Source organism: Lynx rufus, unplaced genomic scaffold (assembly GCF_022079265.1).
Source record: "Lynx rufus isolate CCGP_SWC_20201006 ecotype Redwood Valley unplaced genomic scaffold, mLynRuf1.p SCAF_6, whole genome shotgun sequence".
NCBI classification, from domain to species: Eukaryota; Metazoa; Chordata; class Mammalia; order Carnivora; family Felidae; genus Lynx; species Lynx rufus.
The window spans coordinates 75,149,003-75,174,948 of record NW_025814878.1 but is presented as its reverse complement, the minus strand read 5'-3'; the positions used below and the strand labels follow the sequence as shown (position 1 = coordinate 75,174,948).

At 32.8% G+C, this 25,946-nt stretch overlaps 1 protein-coding gene across 4 annotated transcripts in view; it reads right to left on the bottom strand.

Moving 5' to 3' along the window:
- The window catches only part of PHIP (pleckstrin homology domain interacting protein), a 149,766-nt gene that overhangs the window by 69,148 nt on the left and 54,672 nt on the right, over positions 1-25,946 (bottom strand). For all 4 annotated transcript variants that reach the window (XM_047101820.1, XM_047101817.1, XM_047101816.1 and 1 more), the window contains exons 10-19: positions 25,845-25,915; positions 24,348-24,448; positions 24,218-24,258; positions 23,351-23,449; positions 22,404-22,557; positions 21,805-21,939; positions 10,148-10,276; positions 8,768-8,993; positions 5,088-5,225; positions 4,239-4,422 (exon numbers count right to left, since the gene is read on the bottom strand). In XM_047101820.1, the coding sequence (XP_046957776.1) occupies positions 4,239-4,422; positions 5,088-5,225; positions 8,768-8,993; positions 10,148-10,276; positions 21,805-21,939; positions 22,404-22,557; positions 23,351-23,449; positions 24,218-24,258; positions 24,348-24,448; positions 25,845-25,915 (1,278 nt within the window). The remainder of the gene's footprint in view (positions 1-4,238; positions 4,423-5,087; positions 5,226-8,767; positions 8,994-10,147; positions 10,277-21,804; positions 21,940-22,403; positions 22,558-23,350; positions 23,450-24,217; positions 24,259-24,347; positions 24,449-25,844; positions 25,916-25,946) is intronic.

Sequence of the window (25,946 nt, the reverse complement as noted above, 5' to 3'; positions counted from 1 at the left end):
ATTTTATTTTTTATTTTAATTCCTTACACCTTTAAAGTTTTTGACCTGCAGGGCTATTTAATATTTGAACTTTAATTTTTCCCTGGAGATTTCAGTTGGAAGGGAGTTAATATTCAAACTTGGAATAGCTCTATAATATGGATATTTTATTACTAGAGTATATGAATGTTGTCATTTTACTTAACTGGAGAATCTCTAATGCAGCTGGTCATAATTCTAAATGGAAAATAGAGTAAATTTAAATCTTGTAAAAAGAACGGGCTTGATTTAATTTTTTGTTTGATCTTGATTTCTTATTTATTTTTTTAGTTTATTCATTTTGAGAGAGAGAGCAAGCAAGCAAGCGTGCACGCAAGCACATGCCCAAGTTTGGGGAGAGGAAGAGAGAATCCCAGGAAGGCTCTGCACTTTCAGCACAGAGCCTGAAGCACAGCCCAAACCCACGAACCATGAGGTCATGACCCTAGCCAAAGTCAGATGTTTAACCGACTGAGCCACCCAGAAGCCCTTTATTCTTTTTAAATTAAATTTATTGGAATAACCATAGAATCACATATAGTTTTAAGAAATAATACAGAAATTCCTTGTCTCCTTTACCCAGTTTTCCCCAATAGTAGTATTTTGCAAAACTATAATACGCTATCACAACTTGGATGTTGACATTGATACAACATATTAGTACTATTCAGAATTCCCCAGTTTTTCTTCTACTCATGTGTGTATGTGTATTTAGTTCTATTCCAGTTTATCAATGTGCAAGTTTGTGTATCCATTACCCCAGTCAAGATACAGAACATTTCCATCACTACAAAGATCCCTTGTGGTATACTTTTAATTATCATGCCCACACCTTTGTATTCCCTCTCAGCACCTCCTCTCCACAAAGTCTAGGACCACTAATCGGTTATCCACCTCTATACTTCTGTCATTTTAAGAACAGTCCATAAATAATAAAGTGTGTAGCCTTTTGAAACTGATTTCCCACTCAGCATTATTTCTTCAAGATTCATTCAATTTGTTTATCAATAAGTCATTCCTTTTTATTGCAGAGTAGTGTTCCACAGTGTGTATATAGCTAATATGTTTAACCATGCACTCACTAAACGACATCTGGATTGTTTATAGGTTTTGGCTATTACAAATAAAGTTGCTATACACTTGGGTACAGGTTTTTGTGTGAACACAAGTTATCATTTCTTTGGGATAAATGCCCAAGATGCAATTACTGGATAATATGGTAGTTACACATTTAGATTTCTTTAAAAAGTGCCAAACTGCTTTCCAGAGTGGCTGTAATATTTTACATTCCCACCTGTAATGCATGAATAATCCAGTTTCTCCACACTCTCCTTAGCACTCAGTGCTATTATTACATTTTAGCCATTCTGATGGGTATACAGAGATTATTTTTATACAGAGATTGTGTTTTTAATTTGCATCTTGCTAATGGCTAATGTCAAGTATCTTTTTATATGCTTACTTGCCACTTGTATATCCTTTTTGATAAAATGTTCTTGTCTACTGCCCATTTTCTGACTGGATTGTTTTATTCACTGCTGAGTTTTGAGAGTTCTTTATATACTATAGACAATACTCTGTTAGAATCCAATCAGTGCATTTGCATTTAATTTTAATTAACGTAATAGGTCTAACCCACTTAAGAGCCTTCTAGGAGCAAACTGTAAACTACCTACCAGGGGGGAATATCCCAGGAAAATTCTCAAAGTGAGAGTACTAAGTATTGGGGGAAAAGCTCCAGGAAGTCACTGGTCACAGCCTTGCTTGACCATCAGCTCAATGGTTAAGCACAATGTAAAAAGGATAAAAAGACAACATATGAAGAGAAATAAATCTTCCCCACTCCTCTGGTTTCTTCCCAATCTTATGCTCTTATTTGCAATGTATACATTCTGTTCTGCATTTTAAAGAATCAAACCTGCTTGCCTCACATGGGGTGAAATACTGTGATCCAGTGCTACTGGTGTTTAGGGTTCAGGACTAGGAACACACTTTCATGCAGATAAAACCCTCATCCTCCACAGTTGTAGCAATAATAAAGAGTAACATTCGGATTTCATATCCCATTCTTTTTTGTTTTCAGTTACTATAGAACTATTGTTAAAAAGATGCGTGTTACTTATACCCCCTTCAAACCTTAACGTTAGAATTAAAAGGTGGACAAAAATCCAACTAAAAATATACCATGAGGGGCGCCTGGGTGGCTCAGTTGGTTGAGCGTCTGACTTCGGTTCAGGCCATGATCTCATGGTCTGTGAGTTCGAGCCCCGCGTCAGGCTCTGTGCTGACAGCTCAGAGCCTGGAGCCTGCTTTGGATTCTGCGTTTCCCTCTCTCTCTGACCCTCCCCCGTTCATGCTCTGTCTCTATCTCAAAAATAAATAAACATGAAAAAAATATATATATATATACACACCATGAGAGTTAATTTTTTATTAACATCTGGGTAGACTTGTCATCAAGTAACGTTGTTGTTCAAATTTATACTTTATTTCTATAATTAATCTTAAATCCTGACACAAATTTCAAGTATTGTCCAATCAAGAAGCATAATCTATATAAACATTCAGGTTAAAGGGGTTTTTAATTTTATTTATCTCTTTATTACTGAAGTTTATTTATTTGAGAGACAGACAAAGACTGCACGAGAAGGGGAGGGGCAGAGAGAAAAGGGAGGGACAGAGAATCCCAAGCAGGCCCCATGCTGCCAGTGCAGAGCCTGATACAATGCAGGGCTCAACCTCAGGAACTGCAAGATCATGATCTGAGCCGAAATCAAGAGTCGGACGCTTAACCGACTGAGCCACCCAGGCACCCTTAAAAGTGTTTTTAAATTGTATCATTACTATCTTTTGAGTTCAAGTCCGCTTATGCATGGATTTTTGTTTTTAGAAGATTAAAAAAATTTTTTTAATGTTTACTTGTTTTTGAGAGAAAGAGACAGAGCATGAGTGGGGAAGGGACAAACAAAGAGGGAGACAAAGAATCTGAAACAGGCTCCAGGTTCTGAACTGTCAGCACAGAGCGCGGCATGGGCTCGAAGTTGGGAACAGCAAGATCACGACTTAGGCTGAAGTCAGATGCTCAACCAACTGAGTCACCAGGTACTCCACATGTGGATTTTTTACAGTAAAGTAGTATAAGTGCATTTTCTCTTCCTTTTGATTTTCTTAACATTTTCTTTTCCCTAGCTTACTTCATTATAAGAATACCATACATAATACATACAATACACAAAACATGTGTTAGCTGTTTGTGTTATTAGTTGAGTTTCTGGGTAGTCAAAAGTTATATGCAAATTTAGTCGTACAGGGGTCAGCATCCCCAACTCCCATGCTGTTCCAGGGTCAACTTTAAGTTAGTACTAGCTGGGTTCATATGGACCACATTCATGAATAATGCATTAGTAAATCAAAAGAAATCAAAAGCAACTGGATATAAAGTTCTCTCATAACATGGACCTTCAGAACAGAATTATATCAAATCAAAATTTATATATGTATACATCCAAATATAAAAAATAATTAAGGAACCATTTTGATATATAAAAAATGATTATATAATGTATTACCAATAAATACCACGCATTTCACTATATTTGTAATTCCACTATAATTATTTCATTATAATTTCACTATAATTACCTATATATGGTGTGCAGAGCAAAATCCATAAAAAATTATAACTTCATGAAATATATGTTTTAAAATATAGTTAAACAAGATAAACTAAGATTTAAATATGCTGCTCACCTTAACCCCCCCCCCACATCTTTCACATGAATCATTTGCATGAATCATTCTAGAAAAGGACATAATTGAAACTTAACTTTCCTTCAGAGTCATGGCTAGTTTATTTTTTTATTTTTATTTTTTTAAATTTTTTTTTCAACATTTATTTTTGGGACAGAGAGAGACAGAGCATGAACGGGGGAGGGGCAGAGAGAGAGGGAGACACAGAATCGGAAACAGGCTCCAGGCTCTGAGCTATCAGCCCAGAGCCTGACGCGGGGCTCGAACTCACGGACCGCGAGATCATGACCTGGCTGAAGTCGGACGCCCAACCGACTGCGCCACCCAGGCGCCCCAGTCATGGCTAGTTTAAAACACTAGCTCTTCAGATAAATTTAAAATAAATTAGAAATTTGAAAAGGTACTTTGAAGGCTATAATTCAAAATGAACATAAACAACTGCGGTACATAAACTTCACAACCCCCCTTACCTGGCTACACCGGCTGATAGCTCAGGTACCACAACCCTTCGACTCCAAGCTACCAGATCCCGTTCTGTGGCTATTTCACTTCTTGGTGCATTGCTGTGCATCTGCCGTACACCTTCAATTTGTCCACTACGTCTCAGTCCTACATTTGGTGGTGAATGAACCTCTGAGGTAGAACTTACAGAGCCTAAGTGAAAAAATTAATATAGTAAGTTCTAGTTAGAAACATAAGCTTATAACAGAAAAAACAAAATCTATACTATCTTCCACATGAAACTTCATATTAAGGCAAACAAACTACCAAATCAGGAACCAGACCACAGGCAAAAGTTTAATGAAAACAAAACACAGTTACTCAGTTAATTAAATAAGCTAATGAATCATAACTACTAACTGACTGTAAACATGTAAAATCATTAATTTTTAAAATATGCTTTGTACTCTGGGAAACCTATGTAAGAAGCAAAAACAGATAAACCCAAAATATTTATGGTTCATAAATTTGCTTTAACTTTTCTCTTAAAATAATGTTACAGTAGGGTGACGAGATATTTGAGAATGTGGCAGGTATTTCATACATTATTGAATACATTTATTTTTTAAGTTTTTCTAGGTTCTACATGTTTACTATGGGAAATTTGAAGAATATATCTATTTAAAGACTCATTATCTACAGTTTGAAACCTTATGTTATGAGAATTTTCTTAGCTATTATGTGTTTTTAAAAACATGATCATTCTGGCAGCCAAATATTTCATTTTATGGATGTGCCATGAATTTGTTTCATCGCCTCTTTACTGTTTAAACTATTACAATTTTTAAAATATTTTACTTAAAGCAATCACTGCTTACCTCTATTTAAACGGCTGGTATTACTGATACCTGCTTCACTAGAACGTCTCAGGTCTTGCTCCTGTTGTAGTCTTTGAATCATGCTGTCCAGTGGGCTGATCTCCTGGTTTGCTTGCTGACTTAAAACTTGATTCAGTCCTATTTAATACCACATAAAATGCTAAGGACACTTTAGTCCACTAGTCAAACCATTTTACTAATTGAGTTCACTTTGAGTCCTGAATTAAACATAAATTTTGCTTGAGTAAGAGACCTAAAATGATTAATTTGAAATAATGGCAGTAAAATGCGTGCACACACACACACACACACACACACCAGGAACATGACAACGCAAACCTAATTTGCTACAAATAACAGTGACATGGATAACTTACTGTTTACCATGATTCAGGCACTCATATAATCCTCACAATAATTCAGTAAGATACGTATTATTAACTCCACTTACAGATGAGAAAACCAAAATAATTACTCAAAGTCACATATCTGGTAAATGGCAAAAGTAGGATTTCATCTTAGACCAGTTTCTTTTAAAAAAGGCAAATCTCATTACCCAACTTTCTCAAAAAAACTTTACTGCTTCATTTATTCACCAAATCCTTGAGTGTCTATTATGTGTTTGGAACTATACCAAAGAAGTGAGGATGCAGTGGTGAGTAGAATTCAAGGTCCTTGCCTTTAAGCAGCTAACATCCTAATGGAAAAGTTGGAACAATAAATACATATAAAAAATGCAGACTGAAAAATGTTAAAGATGATAATGAGAAAAAGAAAATGGGGAAGAGAGATGAGAACTACTTATGGTGAATCAGAAAAGTCAAAGAAGCCCTCTTTGAGAAGGCAGCATTTGAGCTAAGACTTGAAGAAAAAGAATTAGTCGTCCAGGTGAAGAGCAAGAAAATGAACACTCCAGACAAAGTAAGAATTGGAACAAAGCCTCACGTAGGTAGGAACTTGGTGTGTTTTAACCCACCATAATTTTCCAGCATCAACTTTCACCTGTATCTGTCATATGGGACTACTTGACTCTTCTGCTCTCCTAACAGGATAAACACCTTTATGCTTTGGAGATTTTAACCACAATACTCCCAGTTCAAGTATAAATCTGAAAAACACTAACTTATCCTTCAAGCACCAACTGAAAAGGCAACTCTATGATACTTCCTCTGTGAAATCTTTCCAGACTACCCCTGAAACACTTAGCTGCTATCCTCTTTCATTTCCTCAAGCCCAATATAAAAAGGAAGCCCACTAGATAGTTCCTCAAAAGCATGGATTGCTTTATTTACCTTAATATTCTAATTTTAAATAGGGATATAAGAATGTTCAATCCTGCTGAATAGATAAAAAATGTGTATTGAGATACATGAAAACATTGCCATGAGAAAAAAGGAGCAATTAGTATTGGGTGTGTGGGTATATAAGAGACGGATTTCTAGAGTGGGCTGGGAACAGAAGATACAAAGGACATTCTGAAATGAAGAATTAGTAGTAAGGAAGGTATAAGGAAAGGGAAAATTACATGTATTAATAAGCACACAATGTTATTTCATTTTATGAGAGAAGTAAAATTCAATGGGATAAAATGAACTTGCCCAAAGTCACAGAGCTACAAAGTGGTAAAAGTAGAGGTAAAAGCTAAAATGCCTGTGGATGTTCCTTTCCTGTTAGGCTGCTGGGTAGTGTCTCATGTCTGAACATCAGTGACTAATCTGATAGCTCAAGTTATAACTGAAGCAGCATATTTAAAAAGTGCACTGCTCAAATACAAATTTAACAGTGTAAATATAAACTGCACTGAAGCAACTTATTATCATAACAGCCATCTATTTTTACCTAATTCTAAGGGATTTCCACAATAAATTTTATTGCAGATTTAGATTTACAAATAAAAATATAGTTACAAATGATGCTAAAAATATTTTCCTTCTGTCCTATATTACACTAGGTTAAGTCTAAAATAATGGAAAAAAAATGAAGTTTACCTTGAATTTTGTGACCTAGAACACTTAATCCTATGACTCACGTTGAAGCTATAATTATTGCTATGGGTTCTCTTGTGGTCCTGTACTAATAACTGGTGTCTAACTTACTGTCAAGAAAAGGAACACTCTTTTACTGTAAGGGCAGCTTAGTATGGAAGAAAGAATGAACTAAAAGTCAGAGCTGGATTTAAAGTCCCAGTGGTTCCATATACTTAACTTAAATAAGACATGTTACTAAATTTTCATTTTCTCAACTTTTAGAATAAGGATGCCATATATATATATATATATATATATATATATATATATATATATGATATTATTTATGAAAGTCCAATACAAACTATTAAATGGAAGAAAAAAGTGATAACCATGATAATCATGTTGCACTGATATTTTAATATTTCTCTATGCCTGAAATCCCAGCCTAGGTACCTATTTTGAGACCTGGGCAAGATTTGATTCTTGCCAGTTCCCCTCCAAGAGACTGAAGACATTTATCTTAATTTCAGTCCCATGATCAAGACTTCTTTAATAATTGAGACTTCTCTAATTTGAATACTTGCCTAGATTTCTCAAATACTACCTGTTCTTAGATTCTTTGAGTTTGTGCTATGTCCATGTATGAGACATTTTAGTTTAACATATTTCAGACATTCAGGCCTGCTGGATTGTACTACTCACTGCAAGTAGCAGCAGGGACTATTCTTCTAATGCTTCTCCTCACCTTCCATCCTTAGTGGGCATATCTACTTTAAAGAGTAGCCCTTCCTATCCAATATGTTCACCTTCATGGCAATTTCATGCCCAATCCTTAATGGAAAATAAGAGATGCGCTCTCTGTAATACAGTGAGATGGGTTTTTTGATGCAGCCTTAATAGAATCTAAATCCATTATTTCAAAGTTACTCAGTATATATTACATCCCATATGTGTCCTTTACATCTACTTAGAACTTTTGTCCATTATGCTAGCGTTCAGAACTTAAAATATTTTCATAAGCATTTTTCTAATCTAAAATATAACAGATTCATATATTAGAAAATTGGTTTAATCTTCTTTATAGGGTCTCTCCATTACTTTCACTTCATTAATTATTCCCACATTTTTTGTCAAAAGGAAAGGTCTGCAGACCTTGTTTCCATTTCAACTTCCTTTCAATTCTTCAACTAATTTTACTTTTACTCTCCATTACTTCACTAATAAGATCTCAACACTTTTGTCCCTAACTTACTTAAAATTGTTAAAAGTTGATCACTTCTTAAAATAATCTTTGATATGAACAGGCTATCTAGTCTTAATCTTTCACCTCATACTATTATTCCCTTCAAGAACATGTATCACAAGTTTTAACTATTTGTTTACAACTGTGTTTATGAATTTTATTCCAAGAGAACAAGGATTGTGTCTGTTTAATTCAGTACTGCAAACCAGTTTAGAGGTGTTACAGAGAAGATTCTCAATATATGCTGTTGAATAAATAAATAAATGACCAAGATTATTGCTCTCCAATGCTCCTTAGTTATCTTGTAGTACATACTTAAGCATTATTCAAAAGACTTAAGAGAAATTTTTAAAAATCACTTTACTTCTCATTTGTTCAAAATAGTAACAAAATTTTACCCAATTAGCAGTTTTACAGGACATCAGTAGAAATGGAAAATTTGGCAGTCTATGAAAATGAGCATTTACCTGAGGAAGTTACTCCCATTTGAGGGATGAGTTGCTCCTCCCTACAATTTTCACGACCAGGAACTAATCTCTGATATCTTGATGGATGAGGGTTACCATCAACATCAACCAAAAAAGGAGGAGGCATGAGGTGAGGTGCTTGCTGAGTCTGTTCATCTAATACAAAGTTGTTGGCATCACGAATAAGGGGCCGATAATCACTATGAAAGAACATCTGATCTGCTATCTGTAAAAAGAAAAGACCCATAAAAGACAAGGAAAACAAAAATTTATCATTGATAAATTTCTAATGGAAGGCAATGTTTTAATGTAAATCATGGTATTAAGCAACAATATAAAAGAATATTCTTGAGTTAATGGTAAAGAAATCTTTACTATATTTTTACATTAAATTTTATGATCAGAAAAGCAGCTGCTCTCAATTTTCTCTGGAACAAGGAAAAGACTGTATACATAAAACACTAACATAATTAAAGTTGTGTAATTTCAAATTAAATGGTAAAATAAAATCTAGGTATAAATCATTCAGGGGTACTATTACTTTCATAGAGCTACCATGCATTATCTTATTTTTTAAATTATTAAACAGTAATTGTTTTAGCATTTTGCAAGAGGAAATCACTCAATGAATATATTCCTTGAATTAAACTCTAATGCAATCACTTATACAATTTAAGAAAACTCTTAAGTATACTATACATGTGACTTATATTAACCTAAAAATCAACATGACAAGATTTTCCAAGAGTTAATAAGCATTTTCGCTAAAGAATTTTTTTTTTAAATTAACACAAAATTATTAACATGAACTCATGCCTGACACATCTGTAACTTCACAATTTTATTGATTTGGTATTTCTTAAACTATGACCTATTCAACTTTTAAGTCTTTTAATCAATGAACTTAAATAGGCTCTTTAGTATTTAAAAATATTAGCTACATCAGTGGGTCATACATTTTTGGGAATCATATAAAAGCTACAGATTTTTACCCCAGGTAAATAAATGTATTTTATCCATATAGATAAAACATTTTACATAATTTCAGAGTCTCTCTATGGACAACCTCTCTCATGCTCAGCTTTAGAATTACAAGCTATATTGCTCTAGCAACCTAAGTAAAAAGTTATTCTTTCTGAAATATAGACGACTGAATAAAATATTACCTAATGTCTATTACAGAGAAGAGGAATTTAACAACTGCTATGTTCACTGAAACTTAAGTCTCTAGAATACTTAAAATATGATTCTTAAAGCATAAATGATGCTTACCCACCCCTGAAGAAGAAATACAACCCCTAAGCATCCACAGATTAAAAAAAAAAAACAAAAACAAAGAGAAGGAGAATCATCATCATCATCATCATCATCATACTCTACCTTGTCATATTTGCTACTGGAGCCAAAACCAAAAATTAGAAGATGTCCATGAGAGTCTGTGCATGCAAAATGCTGACCATCAGGAGAGCATTTGCAGTCAAATACTGCACCATGTCCTTGGCCTTCAATCTGAAATATATTTAACCAACAATCAGAAAGGTACCATTAAAATAAAAAGACTGGTCATTACTGTTACTAAAATTTTATGGTAAAAGATATGTAAAAGTATACATCCCAATGAAGTGAAGATTAAGTATAACACAGTACAGTAACAAAATTTGTGAATATTCATGAAAAGTGCCAGATTAATAGCCTTGAAAAACAAAGTGTTTTCTTTATGCACACACAGACCAGACACAATTCAGGAAATAAAACATCAATCTCCCCCACCCATAGAATTCTGCTTCATGTCTTTAAGCCACATTTAAAATATAATTGCACCTTGCATTCCATCTTATCTGCATTTAATCAAGCCCTTTCAGCAAAGGCTGACAATGTGTAGTAACTGTAGCGATTTTTTCTTAACTCTTGGAAGTAGTAGCCAGAGATTATTGTTCACAAGACACTAAATTTTTTCCTTTTGGTAATAAATTCCCTTGATGGTCTGACTCATCTTTTAAATGGTGAATTTCAAAGGTTAAAGAAAAGGTTTTTTTTACCTGATAATTGTTTTCTGTTTTCCAGTTCCATTAATCCAGAACGAATGGGTTTCTCCCTGCAACCTGTCAATCAAACAGAGGTGGCCAATCACCACTCTGAATTTTTTTTGCTCTCAGTGCTTCTTCAGACTATGTTCCAGTTGAAAACTTCTTTAGCAGTGTTCTGAAAGAGGTAAAAGTTCTACCCTATCTAAAGCACATCTAGGGACTGAATTTCAGAAAACAACTAAAATAGGGAGTCGACTCCCTAACAAATAACAACTAAGGATGATTTTCAACAAATGCGATTGGATTTCTGGATTAGCAGAATCGGAACACACACACATTATCAGGTAAGAAATACCTCCTCTCTGTTCCGGTATCCACTGATCTAGAACAACTGAATTGTACTAGTACTATCCCAATATTCCAGGAAATGCTTAGGGAAGAGAGAAATGGTAATTTTCTTTCTTTAGTGTTAAAAATATGGCATAGGGATGGATGTGTAGTTCACCAAAAATGGAAGTGAAATTAAAATTCAGAAGAAAAGTTAATTTCTCAAGGAAAGTTTGCATTGTGGTCAAAAGAGAAACTACCACTCTAAAAGAAAGGGCTCTGCCTAAGAAGTTAACATAATATCACAAATGGGACTGACTCAAAAAGAAAACTAGTTTTTCTTCAGCTTTTTGAAAAGAAGGAAAGAGACCACTGGTGTTTATTAATGTTTTGGATAGTGGTAATAATGGGAAAGAAATAAGAATTTTCTTAAAATTAATCATATGAAAATTGGTAAACTTACCTAATGACTAATACACTTAAAGATTTACCATACAAGGAAGAAAATGGTTATGAAGAAGGTTGGAGGATAAGACAGTAGAGAAAGGGAACTGATTCCAAGTCTTGCTTAAAACTATTCAAAAAGAGAAAGAATAGAATGATTTCTCCTAAGTAGCATACAAGCATTAGGAGATACACACATCTCAGTATATGCCAAAAATGAAAGACTACAAAAAAAGAAGTGTCAGGGTTCAGGTCTTTCTTTTTCAATGTTTTCTGACCAAATAAAAAGTTACACAAACTATTATAAGCAAGTAACCACTTGAAAAAGTTTACCTCTAGACAGAATTTCATATAAAAAATTCAAGACAATTCAAATTGCCTTGGCAATTGTTAGATGTTTTATCTCAGTTCATTCCAAATTTCACAAAAAATGAAAGTGAAAACAAAAAAGCAACTACTTTATAAATCTACTCTATTATAATAAATGCTTCCCAAAATGTAACACTATTATTTTAAGTCTAAGTTTACAATTCTAAGTACACAGAACAGAGGAAGAGATCTGAAAGAAGTCTGATCAGCAATGACAAGGGATATTTAATAGATGTTCATAAGCATGGTATCCTTTACATGTTTAGGCAACCCTACTCTACACATTTTCTTTCCTTTTCTTTTCTTTTTTTTCTTTTTTTTTTTTGTGGAGTGGGCTGTATGACGATTAATCAACCCTATTTCCATTTAATCTACCAATGTTGCCACATTTATAGTTAGTAGATCTCTAAAAGAATAATTGGGAGATGTGGAACTTATAAAATTCTAAAGAAGCAAAGAAAAAAAATCAGTCCTACTGAGGGTCACTGTCTTTCCTATATAACACATGATGTTTGAATATGTCAGGACAGTACCAATTTTCTTGGTTTAAGGCATCTGTTATGACTTTCATACGGACAAAATAAAAGTATATTTCCAGAACATCAGAAAAAAGTAAAAGCACATTATCTGGCTTAACCATTATTCATTAAAGAAGGCATTGAAAGAATCTACTCATGAATCAGAAAAGGTGTCCATAACCTTATTAAAATGCCAAATTTATCTTTAGTAACTGCTCCTCAGAATATAATCATCACACAACTATAAAATGCAGACTAGGCTCTCCAGCTGATACAAAGCAGAAAAATTATTTTACTTTTCCTATATAACTACACTGTAACTGTTTTTATGCTATGATTAAGTAAGCCAACCAAAAAAGAAAGTTACGTATTTCTCTCTGAAAAATGATTTCACCTTAAATCAGGCTGAAAGTATTTCTAAGAATTCCCAAAGGGAAAAAAAAAAAATAATGAAGGCACTATTTGAATATTCATGTGCAACTAGAAAACAATGAAGCTTCTATTCAAAAACCAAAAGGATGAAAATATCTTCTCTATCCATATTAAAGTTATATGGGCCTATCATAAAACTAAATGTACTGACCAAGAATAAGTCAACATAAAATTTAATACAGCACGTAACTTATGCTAGTATTTGATGTATGTTGTAGAAAATTAAAAATGGAAAGGAATAATAAGAGAAGAATTTTCAAAGTAAATTTTGGATGAACTACTCCTAATAAAATCAAGCATGCTTAAGAAACATTTGGAACATATGTAAATACAGACCACATAATAAAACTCATACACATTAAATCACAATAAGGAGAGCTGAGAAAATCCAAGAGATGGTATTTACCAGTAAGTGCAAAAATTTCAAAAGAACAGGAGTTAAAATAAAAAATTTATTATGCAATTATGATACAGAAGTCATTCTGTTTTATTTTTAAAGCAAGAGATAAAAGGATTAGATGAGTTAAAATAATAATAATTCCTTTGTTAGGGAAATTCTCATTACTGACCAAAGAATTCTCGAAATATTTCCAAGAAATGAGGAGTACTATTTAGAGGTTTACACTGAATTTAAAATAATACAAAAACTTATGAGCGAAAAGCCATGATGATGACGGAACTGTCATATTTAATGAAGAATACTAGTATCTTTTTTAAGGCAGAATACTATCCACAACTACCAATGTAATTTTTGTGAAATAGAATGATGAATAATTAAAGGAGACAGAGAAATGAGGCCTAAGACCTAAGAGACTTCTCTGGTTATTGGCAAATCACTTAATCTCTCTGCGATAGAGATAATTTAAATGATCGCCAAAGTCCTACCCAGTTCTAAAATTCTAACATCTGATATTCAGGAAGACTTTTTGGAAAAATTAGACAAATCTGGAAATGAGGTATATAGTAAAAGCACTACAATGCAGACTAAAATTACAGAGTCTAAATTACATCAATCATGAAGAATATACACACAGGTGAATGAGAAATATGCAGTCGTGGAGAAACTCAACATAATTCAAGAATGTTAAAAATATGGGCTATCTTGGGGCGCCTGGGTGGCTCAGTCGGTTGAGTGTCCGACTTCGGCTCAGGTCATGATCTCACAGCTCCTGATTTCGAGCCCTGCGTCGGGCTCTGTGCTGACAGCTCACAGCCTGGAGCCTGCTTCGGATTCTGTGTCTCCCTCTCCTTCTGCCCCTAACCCACTCACTGTCTCTGTGACTGCCTCTGTCTCTCTCAAAAATAAACATTAAAAAAATTTTTTTTTAAAATATGGGCTATCTTAAGCAGAATCGTCCTGTTAAGGAATTATTCCAGGTTTATGACCAGGGTCAGGTTTTTTGTTTTGTTTTGTTTTTTGCCTCATTCATTTTTAAAACTATTCCACTGTTTAGAAGGGAGCATCTTACCTAGATGCTTCAATCCATAATTGAAATTATGAATCTTTAAACATCCTAACGATTCTGTGATACAGACTCATCCCAGGAATAAAATAGCTGGGAAACAGAACTTATGCTAAGAATTATCCTTAGAAAGTCCTTATGTATAAAGAACTTTTAGAGTTTATCTACCAGGGGAGAAATAAACTTAATTAAGAAAGTATACTAAATACTGAAGACAGACACTGTCATACATATGCCTAAAATATGCTTTGGCCACTTTAATCATTATGATGGTTACAGTGCAAACAAAAAACATCTTCAGGGAAATTACCCACACTGTAATAGGCTAGGTAGGTGTCATCACATTACTTTAAAGACCATTAGCAAATGAATGTTTCCTTTAATATCGAAAATTCTTTAATGTATAAACATTATTAAATATGAATTAAAGGTAACTGTTCACGGAGTGCTAAGATAATAAATTTATATAAAAAAGGAAACTGCTGTAACTATCTTGATAGAACCAGTAGATACATAAAAGTGATTTTGAAGAATGAGCTCTAATTTTCATCAAAGGAACATTTCTTATCAAAACAAATAACTAATCTTCAAATTTAACAGCATTCTGCTTACCCATATTCTGATTTCACTGAGGGCTGTAATATTATTCATCAGTCTTCCTTGTAATCTGTTCTCCTCCTTAGGCCTCTGACATAATATTAGCATGGTATCTTTCTAACACACTCTTTAAAGATTATGATCTCTTCTCCATTTGCTAAATAGGACTATATTTTAAAAGTTTAGCTGTAAGCCCTCTACACTGCTCTATCTCCGTGAGGTAAACAGCGTTCTACATGGAAGATTTCAACATCTCTTTCCACTCCTAGCCCTTCTAAGTATTCTATATTCAATTGTTGGCTGGCCATTTCCACATAGATCTCCAACACTACATCATAATAAAGATGAGCTAAAAGAAATCAGTTTTTCTTCACATAACTCATATTTCCATTAATATCATTTTTTCAATGCAACCTGGGGTACACTCCCAACATATTTATTAAATTTTCCAGCACTCTCCAGCCCTAATCCTTCTATCAGTCACAAAACTCCAAGTCTTATACACATTTTTCTTTCACTAATTTTCTACTACCTTAACCCCTATAAATTTTCATTATGATTTCAATGATAAAAGTAGTTATCCCCCAACCTATTCAACTTCACACCTGAAATACTACTACTGGCAATCAAACCTTTTCCCTTGTTTCTGAAGTATAATTTATGAAAATCCCACCATGTTAACTATTCTTTTTACGCTTACAAGGTAATACGAGGCCATCAACAATCCACCTCAACTTACACTTTTCAGCTTGTCATCCACTTTTCAAAATCTATTCCAGACAACCATTTTAAATTACATCTTAACATATCTTACTTGGTTATTTATAATATTCCTTTCATTTATAAAATTAAGTATCTTTCTTAATGACTCAATTTTTATTTTTCAAGCCATAATTCCAATTCTTTTCCTCAAAAAAACTGTTTCTGAACATCCATCCTGAAGTGATCCTTACACATCTTTAGATACAACAATTCTCTTTTCTCACATGCCATGCTACCACTGCCGGCTAAAAACAAGGACAATGTCTTATTCTTCTTTGTGGTCCCCATATTTTGTGCTAATGCACAAAATACTCAAATGTTTGCTAATCAAAGTGTCTTCCATGTGTATGTTTACATACTTCCCTGTATAACTATCAAATCTCCAAAACCCTTGTGACAGTAATTCATAGACCCTGTCAAAGAATTACATAAAAGTAATCCACTAAATATAATACAGTATGACAAGCTAGAGAGACAAACTCACATTCATGGCAACAAATTTTAAGATATGTTTTTGATACCAAAGATGAGAAAGAGACAGAATCTAGAGAACCGGAGAAACCTGAAAAAAAAGTGACAATAAAGTTTATACTCAGAAGATTGAAGGTAATTCCTTACCCAGGGAGGCTGAAACAAGGACTGGAAGCATCAAAGAATCCTTTTAACATAGAGTGCAGATATATGGCATCTTGTTAGATGATGATAGATAGGTAATGAAAGAGATGGAAGGATGAAAGCAAAAAAGGAAGGAGAAGAGAGAAGGAGAAAAAGAGAGAAAGATTTATCTTGAAATCTTGATTCACAAGAGAACACAATACGAGATTGCCTATTTTGAGCTTCTCTTTCTCCCTTTCCTAGATATATGCAGCTACAACTGTCTAAAACTAAATTAGAGGTCACACTGAGAACATATTGTCAGAAGTATGCATGTGCAAAAATTCTGAGTGGTGGATTGGCAGCCTCTGCTTGTTTGGAACGTTGCAAGGAGAAATATATTGTTCTGGATTAGTGGACACTGGAACATTTTTTTAAAAATCTCAAGTAAAAGAAAGGTTAATTATAAAAATAAGGAAAATTTTAATTAAATAAATAAAAATTGTTATTTGGAATTTACTCATGAAACAACAAAAGTAAAGCAAAACTCAAATTCAGTAAATTGCTGTCTAGAAAGAGACATTGTACTCTTCAATTAAAATCAAAACCAGACAAGAGGCAACAAACTACAGCTTTGAGTAACATGAGAGAAACAGAATGATATGAAAAGAGAACATCATAGACACAGCTAGGAATAATACGGAGAAAAGGAAGGGAACAGAAAAGATAAAAGCACCAGAAACATGAGGAAAGCTACTAATGTGGGGTCTACAATCCCACTTCAAACAGCTTTTATTTACTTTCTAAGAATCAAATCAAACTAAGAAATTTGAAAGTCCCCTTTCAAATTAACTTATTGTTCATTTAAACTTGTAGTTAAAACGTAGTTATACTGTGTTAATTTAAGGTGAAAAGGGCTAAAACAACTTTATATTTAGGACCATCTATGGTTATATTAAACTCTCAAACTTGCTTACCTCTTTCAGGAAATGGGAATAGTACAAAATCCTTTAAATTCAGTTCAAGGAGTTTGCACACATTTTCAAGTTATTTCTGGGAACAATTTATCTGCCTTTTAACATTTAACTGAAGTTTCAGAGCCTTTAAACTAGAGTTTAGAACACCTCTCATTAAAACACATCTATACTAGGCTTGCTAAACAGCGCCTGAATAGTTTGGAATATTCTTAATATATACTATCTGTCTTCAACAAAATACCCAAATACACTTTTATCCTGAATATATATATGATATAGGTATATAAGGTCTGTTCAACTAGAACATGAATAACTGTCACAGTTTTTAGAGGAATGTAGACAAGTAAAGCTCAAGGCCTAAAATTTATATATATTTTTAAAGAAAATAAAGTTGTCTTCTAATCGTCTCTACAATATTCTTTACTTTCATTCTCTGGTTCATTTAAAAAAAAAAAAAAAGGAGGGGTGCCTGGGTGGCTAAGTCAGTTGAACATCTGGCTCTTGATTTTGGCTCAGGTCATGATTCCAGGGTCGTGGGACTGAGGTCTGTGTAAGTGTTGAGCCTGCTTAGGATTCTCTCTGTCTCTCTCTCTCTCTCTCTCTCTCTCTCTCTCTCTCAGCCCCTGTACCCCACTTGTGTGCTCTCTCAAATACAATAATAATAATAATAATAATAATAATAATAATAATAAAGGTAGGTTCCAGGTTTCTTCCTCATATACTTTTCCAACAAATGCTATTGAATGTTTAAGATTATTTTATTTTTAAAGATGAGACAATGGTGGGGGGGGGTGTTACAAGGAACATGAACTGTCTATTCTACTTCATGCTCTGTTATCTCTTTTCACTTGTCATATACTTCTTGTATGTAACAAAAGCAAACCTAACACCCACCCACCCCTAATTGCTTTTTCATTCAAATCTTCCATTAAGAGGAAAGCTAGTAGTAAAAATAAGCAAGGTAACTCCATCACTTTTTCTAGACAATACCACTAGCAGGTTAAGAATCTTTATTAAATTTTGAAATGAAATAAATTAGGGGGTTTTATGTGCAAATAAGTAATTAACTCTTTATCTCAATTCTTAATTTCAAACCTTGTTTACAAATTTAGGTGGTCCTAAAATAAAGTGTCAGATTTTTAAAAGTGTAAGTCAAGGCTTGATACGGGGGGGGGGGGGGGGGGGAAGTAATTAGAATATTTATCAGAATGACAAGTATCAGTGCAATATTAATACATCAATGCCTCATACTTTAAATTTATTAAATGTATATATAATTTTATTAAAATGTACTTACTCCATGCCAAACATAGGCATTTACAAAACTCAACTTTTCCCCCATGAAAGGCATTTTTGATGACGTAGAATTTTTGACTATGTATAAAATTTCAAAAAAAGTTTAATTTTTGTAATAGGTAAAAAGGGACAGTAAAATGCTGATTAACACGTAATAATTATTTGTTACATGATTTCAAAACTTCTTACAAAGGTATGATGAATTTCAAGTGGAAAATCAAAGTATCATAAAAAAGAAAAACCAGTATTAAAGTATTCTCAAAATATAATTGATAAAAACCTGCATCTTAAAGAATTATATATACATTTTTTTTTTCTTTTAAAGGCAGTTTACATGCCGTATTTTCTGGCTGTATATCTGTTTAATGGTGATTTTTTTCTTCATGTTGTAAAGCTTTGATTTTAAAACTCACATGAAATATTATGTAGCCCTAATAATACTTCTTCTAAACTTTACCAGTTCTAGTCTAAACAGTGAGTATTCCACTAGAATTATTCATCCTTAAAAGAGGTCTTCCAAGGCACGCTATAAATAGTTCCTCTAGAGAGCACTAAAAAATTATTTACTAGGTCGAACTTATGATTACTGGTACAATTTAATATTAGAGTTTGAATTTGTACTTCTTCAACTTTTATGGTATTTTAGTAACTGAAAAAATGACTGCCTTGCTACACAGAGCTAAACAGTTATAACTACTATAACCAAAATGCTACCTTCATGATAGTGGACAGTGAACACAAGCTTCTACTCTCCCCTCAAATTGTTTTTATTTTAATAGCAATGCTGGATGCTTTATCTTCCATCTGTCCATAGATAAAACAAACAATGAAATGAACAAAAAAGCAAAGAGCAAAAAGCAGGGAGGGCACTTAGAGAACTTATAAATGAAGAGACAGAAAAAAATCATCAAGCTAAACTTTAAGATCTCAAATGATCTACTCAGAGTTAATACCATTATAAAAACATCTCCTCCAGGTGACATATCACTAACTAGGTAGATTTGGAAGTTAGCTGTGCAATGGCCAACCATTAACTAGAGTTATTAAGAACACAGTAACAATGGACCAAAAAATACGGGTTTAAAACCCCAAGTTCCCCTGTAACAGGTGTGTGACCTAGATAAACCTGGGCAAAGCAATTCATCTCTGTACAGTTTCTCCATTCATAAAACCAGTAATAATAAAATCTACTGTTGATTGTATTACAAAGTTTTCATGAAAACCAAATGAGGTAATACACAGAAGTATTTTGGAAGTCATTAAAAATCATGCAAAAAATTAAAAGGAGTATCTTTATTTTAATTAGATAAAATGTAGTTCATTTTCTAGTTTTTTAAGTGCAGGATATATTTTTAATCCTTTTTAGTCTATGTTTTGTCTTTCTCAATTTGAGTATTCTATGGATACCATCCAATCTACTTATTACATAAAGTTGTTTCTTCTGCCCTTTAGAGACTTTTCCCTTATTCTTGGAACAGGAAAAATATCCTTATCTAAAACTCTTAAAACAATTTTTAAGGCAATAATGTTAACTAAATCCCTTAGTTAATTTCAAAGACTATGCAATATAGTATGTCTGACTTCAATTCCCGGCTACATCACTTATTGTAATGGTCTAAGAGCAAATCACTTAAGTCTCAATGTATTCCAATTTTTATAACATAAGGTGGAATATTAGTGTGATCAACTTACCTGAACAGGAAAAATTCACCTTTGTAGCTTAAAGGTGAAAGCAGTATTCAAGTATGAGATAAAACTTTCCCCCCAAACACTCAATTAACCCACCAATGCCTTTTGAAAATATGAAATTACTAAAAAAAAAAAAGTCACTAAAATATATGTATAGGCCACAAATTGTTTTCTTTTGAAGCTATAAAGACAAATTGAGAAAATAGTATTTTTATTTAAACAGAGATGCCTCAAAAAAGAGCAAACCAGAAACACAAGGATAGAAAAGAAAGAATTCTTTACCAGCATATTTAAGGATTTGCTTTAAAAAAAACTCTCTATACACATATCACTAAGGAAATCCACCTGTCACTAAAAATTGTACTCCAAATAATTAGCAGTCTTTTTAGAAAAATAAGAATTTGACAAATCTTAAGTTCTTACCTTATGTACACTAAGGTATATCTATAAAGGCAGGTAACTGAATTCCTTCACTAATAATGCTTTTATCTTCTTATTCCTCCCTCTGACTTTTTAATTACTTCTTACTATGTAGAACTTTACTATGATTATCAATGAAGTATAGTATCACCTTCATGAAATTTTTTCACAAAACGTGGCATTTCACAAATGACACTTTGAGGTTTTTTTCTTTTCAAAATAACTGACTATACACACTATTAATTGTACCTTTTCATGACTCATTACAAGAGGCTTCCATAATTGATTAAAAAAAAATCTAAAGATGCTGAAATAGTGGAAATAAATGTTTTTCTTTTTCCTTTTGTTGAAAGGTATCCCTAATACCTAGGAAGTAGATGTTTTAAAAAGTGACGATAAACAGCAGTATTTGAAGAAAACTTCATACAGTGGTTAGAGACAAGTGGAAAACACTGCACAGTAAGCTACATATATACTGAGCAAATTATACTAAAAATTTACATAAGAAGCAAAATTTGGAGGGGAAAGGGTTTAAACACAATAAATATCTAACATACTACAATTCGATGATAAAAGACAAGAAAGCCTTTAATCTGGCTCTAATTTTAAAATGGGTGCATTGGGGCAGTGCCTGGATGAGTCAGTTGGAAGAGCATGACACTCTTGATACCAGGGTCATTAGTCAAAGCCTCATGTGGGTTATAGCGATTACCTAAATAAAACTTTATAAAACAAATAAAATGGGTGTACTGGAATAAAACTGTGCACAAGAGGGCTGCTGAAGTACACTAACACAATATATTTATAATTTCTTAACATGGTTTTCCAAACTTTTTTCTAATCTATATTATTTTGTATCTTTCTACTTGTGAGTTTCTCAAAGTATCACTTTTAAAACTATTTTAGAAACCAAATTAGTTATCACCAATATACATGTACTGTTAATATGCACAATTTTCTTTTAAATTTAACACCTAAATATAAGTGTAGAATACAGAATTGTTTTTTGAAACTTAAAGGCAAAAAAACGTCTAAATAAACTCCTAAATGGATTTCCTTTGTGATATGCAGAGTACCTGCATGAAGTCCCCAAATCTTTAAAATGAAGAGACTGATAATTACCATATTGAAGTAAGATCGAATTTTGACTCCTCTTGCCAGATCCCACACTATCACATTTCCATCGTGACCAGCAGAAAAGAGAACTCTCGGATCGAACGGGTGTGGCTCAAGGACAAATACCTCATCTTCATGACCCTGAAATATTTTTGAAGTTGCACAGAATTATGAATTTAAAAAAGAAAATTCAATCAAACATCAATATGGCAACATGTCTAGAATCTGAATTCTAAGACAATTATTAGAATTGAATAATTCTAGAATTAGAATTATTAAAGTGGCAAAAATCTTCAAATTTGTCAATGTATAATAATGAAGCTGAGCTAATACCACTATTCAGGGCTTTGCTATCATTTAGTGAAACCTGAGAATACTACTGATGCAGCCCTACGTATTAAAGAACAGCCAAGAATTTTGATTTCCAAGTCAAACCTGCTTAACTACATTTTAAAATTATTTCTAATCTCCCACAAAGACCTGTTATCCATCTAGCAAGATTTTTTGGCTAACTTTTTTTATAAAAGACTTTAGTCCTCAATGAAAATATTCCATTCTATAATAAGCTTCATTATACCAAATAAAAATGAGTTTTTTTTCCTCACCATCAGGACATGAATTAGTTGACCGGTGTAAGAATTCCAAACTTTCAGAGTCATGTTATTAACTGCAGTTATAACTGTATTGTCATGTCGATCCCATGCTACCATAGTTACTTTCATTTTTGTGATTTTATCTTCTATCCCTTGAAGGTTTTGGCTGAAAGTGATGGAGGCAGTATTTGTTTACACCAATATTATTTATTAAAATACTATTATGACAAAAACCTAAATGTGTTTTCTTATAATCTATATTTAAGTTCATTACATGAATAACTATCACTTAACAGCAATTAAGAATAATCTGTTTCAACAAAGAATGAGCGCAAAAACACTGCACTGAGTCAGCAAACACCCAGGATTTCAGCACTCCTAAGCCCTTAGTAATAGATGACCTTGAACATGTTATTAATGCTTTAACTCTATCTGGATCCAAGAATTCTATGCCATGCAGCTCACTCTCTATCTTCTGCTGCTGTCATGCCCCGCTAATTGCTTTGCTCTCCCATCCACCTGAGACCACTACATATAAATATAGAATTATTTATTAAATATTAAAACCAAAATAATAGTTACAAAGTGTAATATAATTTCTCTTGGCTGGAGAAAACCACTAGATACACTACATCATCTCTCTGTGACAGATTAACACTAGAATATGTTCTACTTTTTAAAGAAAACTAGGAGTATTCCTGTAGTACTATCATCATCTTAATAAATCAAACTGAAAAAGTCATTAATGCAGATCTTTGTGTATATATACGGCAATAAATAATTTTAGAAATATCCCCTTTCCATCTCCAGTAACACCTCTAGTTATTACAGAAAAGTAATCATTTTAACATAGATTATGACGTATGTTTCTATAGGCTGAGAGTCACACCAGCCTGTAATACAGCATACTTTAAATGATCTACCTATATTTATGTAATATTTCAAATTCGATCTCTTACCCTGCCGGACGAGTAGCCATATCCAACAAAATGCTCTTCCATTCTCTTCGTTTAAATTGCCAAATACGTGCTGTCCCATCACGGCTCCCACTCACAAATCTGAATTAAAGGAAACCCACCCCCCCAAAAAAAAAAAACACATGTACTTTACTAAATGAATTTTTCCAGAGCTGTTTTTCAAAATACTAAAAGACAGACTCATCTTTATTTACACAGCATTCTAATATAATACAGATTACTCTCTGTCAGATATTCTCTACTAAATTAACAACTTCTGCAACTTAACGGGCTTTTAAAACTTTATATACATATTCTAATGTGTATGGCTAGGTCGCAAAAGGACATTCAAAAGGGATTCAAGGCCACCATTTACTACCTTACAAATAAAATGAGTATTTTCCAATGGAAAAATACTGATTTTCCTCTCAATGTTAAAGAACTTGACTTCTTTTACTCAAGATAAAAGGTACTTAGGAATAGCTTTCTTTCATTTTCAAATAAGAACCTGGGAAAATTTACAAAACATCATTTATCTTCAGTAAACAGTTCTGTCTCAAATATTACATTATGATACATTTCCAAACTCTACTAAGTTTCCCTACACTTTGATATGTATAGAAAATATATAGGGTGGATAAAAGTCCCTATTGTTAAAAGTGCCCAAATAAACTAACATTTATAGAAATAAAACATAAGACCTGTTCTCACATGCATGTGAAGGCTATAGTCACTCTTCAGTGTAACTGCTCAAGATCCTTATTTTAGTAGCTAAGTTGTATACAGTTCTAATTAAAATCTGACTGTAGGAAATGTATTTGATAACTTTAAAATTGGAATTAAATTTACAAACAAAAATAATTATTTTACCTGTTACTAGTGTTGGAAAACTGGATACTGTCAACTTTGTCCTACATATAAAGAGATAAAAAAAATCCTGAATATAAACTGTTAAACTCATTTAAATTGTACCTATCTTATTCTTTTTATCAGTACTTACAGTATGGAACTCCAATTCTGATATTTTCTCTGGCTGACCTGATCCAAAAAAATAAACCCGAATAATATGATCCGTGCTTCCTGTGGCCAGAAACATGCCACCTGAGGAGTAGGAGCAAACATTTGTGAGTAAAACACTTTCAAAATCACTGAAAATAAAATGCAAGCAATATTACCATAATATATACTGATGATTAATATTTTACTCTAAAACTATGCATATTTATCCTAAGCATAAAAATTACATCTAAAACTGAACTTAATGAACTTAAAATACATTTAACTAGCACAGCTTTAACTAAGATGCATTTTCAATATTTACAGATTTCCACTACAAATCATTTCATTAAGTGATTCCATAATTCTTTGTTAAAATTTATCACCCTCCCTAGAAAACATGCCCTTTAACTCTACTGAAGTCCCTCTCTTGCCACATTTCCTATGTTAAAATCTATCAAACTTTTAGGGCCCAATTTCTTCAATGGGTTGTCTTTGCCACCCTGCAATCAAATGAGCCTGCTATCCTCTGAACTCTTATTAAGACTTTGTCTGTAATACATACATTCTACTTTACATTACAGTTATTTATATAGCAATTTGCTCTCTCCACTTTGAATCAATATTCTCCTACAGTGCTGAAAACAGTGCTGTATATAACTCCTTACAGAGTACTCTGAAATCATGTATAAAGCCTGTAATTGTGTTATTACGAAAAGGAAAATGGTCTTCATGGCAGTAGAAGTGGAAATCTAGAAGTTAGAAATTAAACACATTTGGATATTAATATGGAAAAAACAGATTTATGTCATTAGTATGCTATCACTTATCTGAGGAACTACTGCTATTCACAATTATGAATTGAAAAGACAAGTAAAACTCGAAGTAAATGTAAAAGGAACTGGTATTAGGAACATTTAATAGGTGTTAAATCTATTAATATTTCATTTCACTTTCTCATCAATTCATTTCAAATCTTCAAATTATAGTTTGTTTAAAAAGACATGTCCATTCAAAATGCTACTGCACAAACTCAAAACATAATTGGAGTTATCAGCATTGCTATATAGCTACTTTTTAAAGAGCAAAGAACAAGAATTTGGAGCGAAGTATTTAATATTTACAAATAGCAATCAAATTTATTTTACTTAGCTACAGGATACCTCCCAAATGTCATGAAAATATAAAACGTATTTAAAATACCTTTCTCGCAATGAGATAACTATTCAAAGATATATTCTTTAACAGAGTTGATTCTGAAACTCTTATTCTCCAGAGCAGAGCATTATGGTCTCAAGGAAAATTCTTAGTCATGTGAATACATAAAAAGACTCTAGCAAAGTTCAAATATTTCTAAATTAATTTATGACCATCCCCTGGTTTATGTATGTGAATATGATTTATATTACGATAATAAATATTTTCCAAAATTTTATGTGTTCCACTAGAAGCTTTCTAATGTACAACTTTAAGTGGAAAATTAGGGAGAGAAAAATCTTACCAGCACTAAAAGAAGAACAGATCATTTGAACTCCAGGCCGAGGGCGCTCTGTAAATTTAGCAGGTCTTGGACTATAATATAAAAAATAAACAATTAAAAATA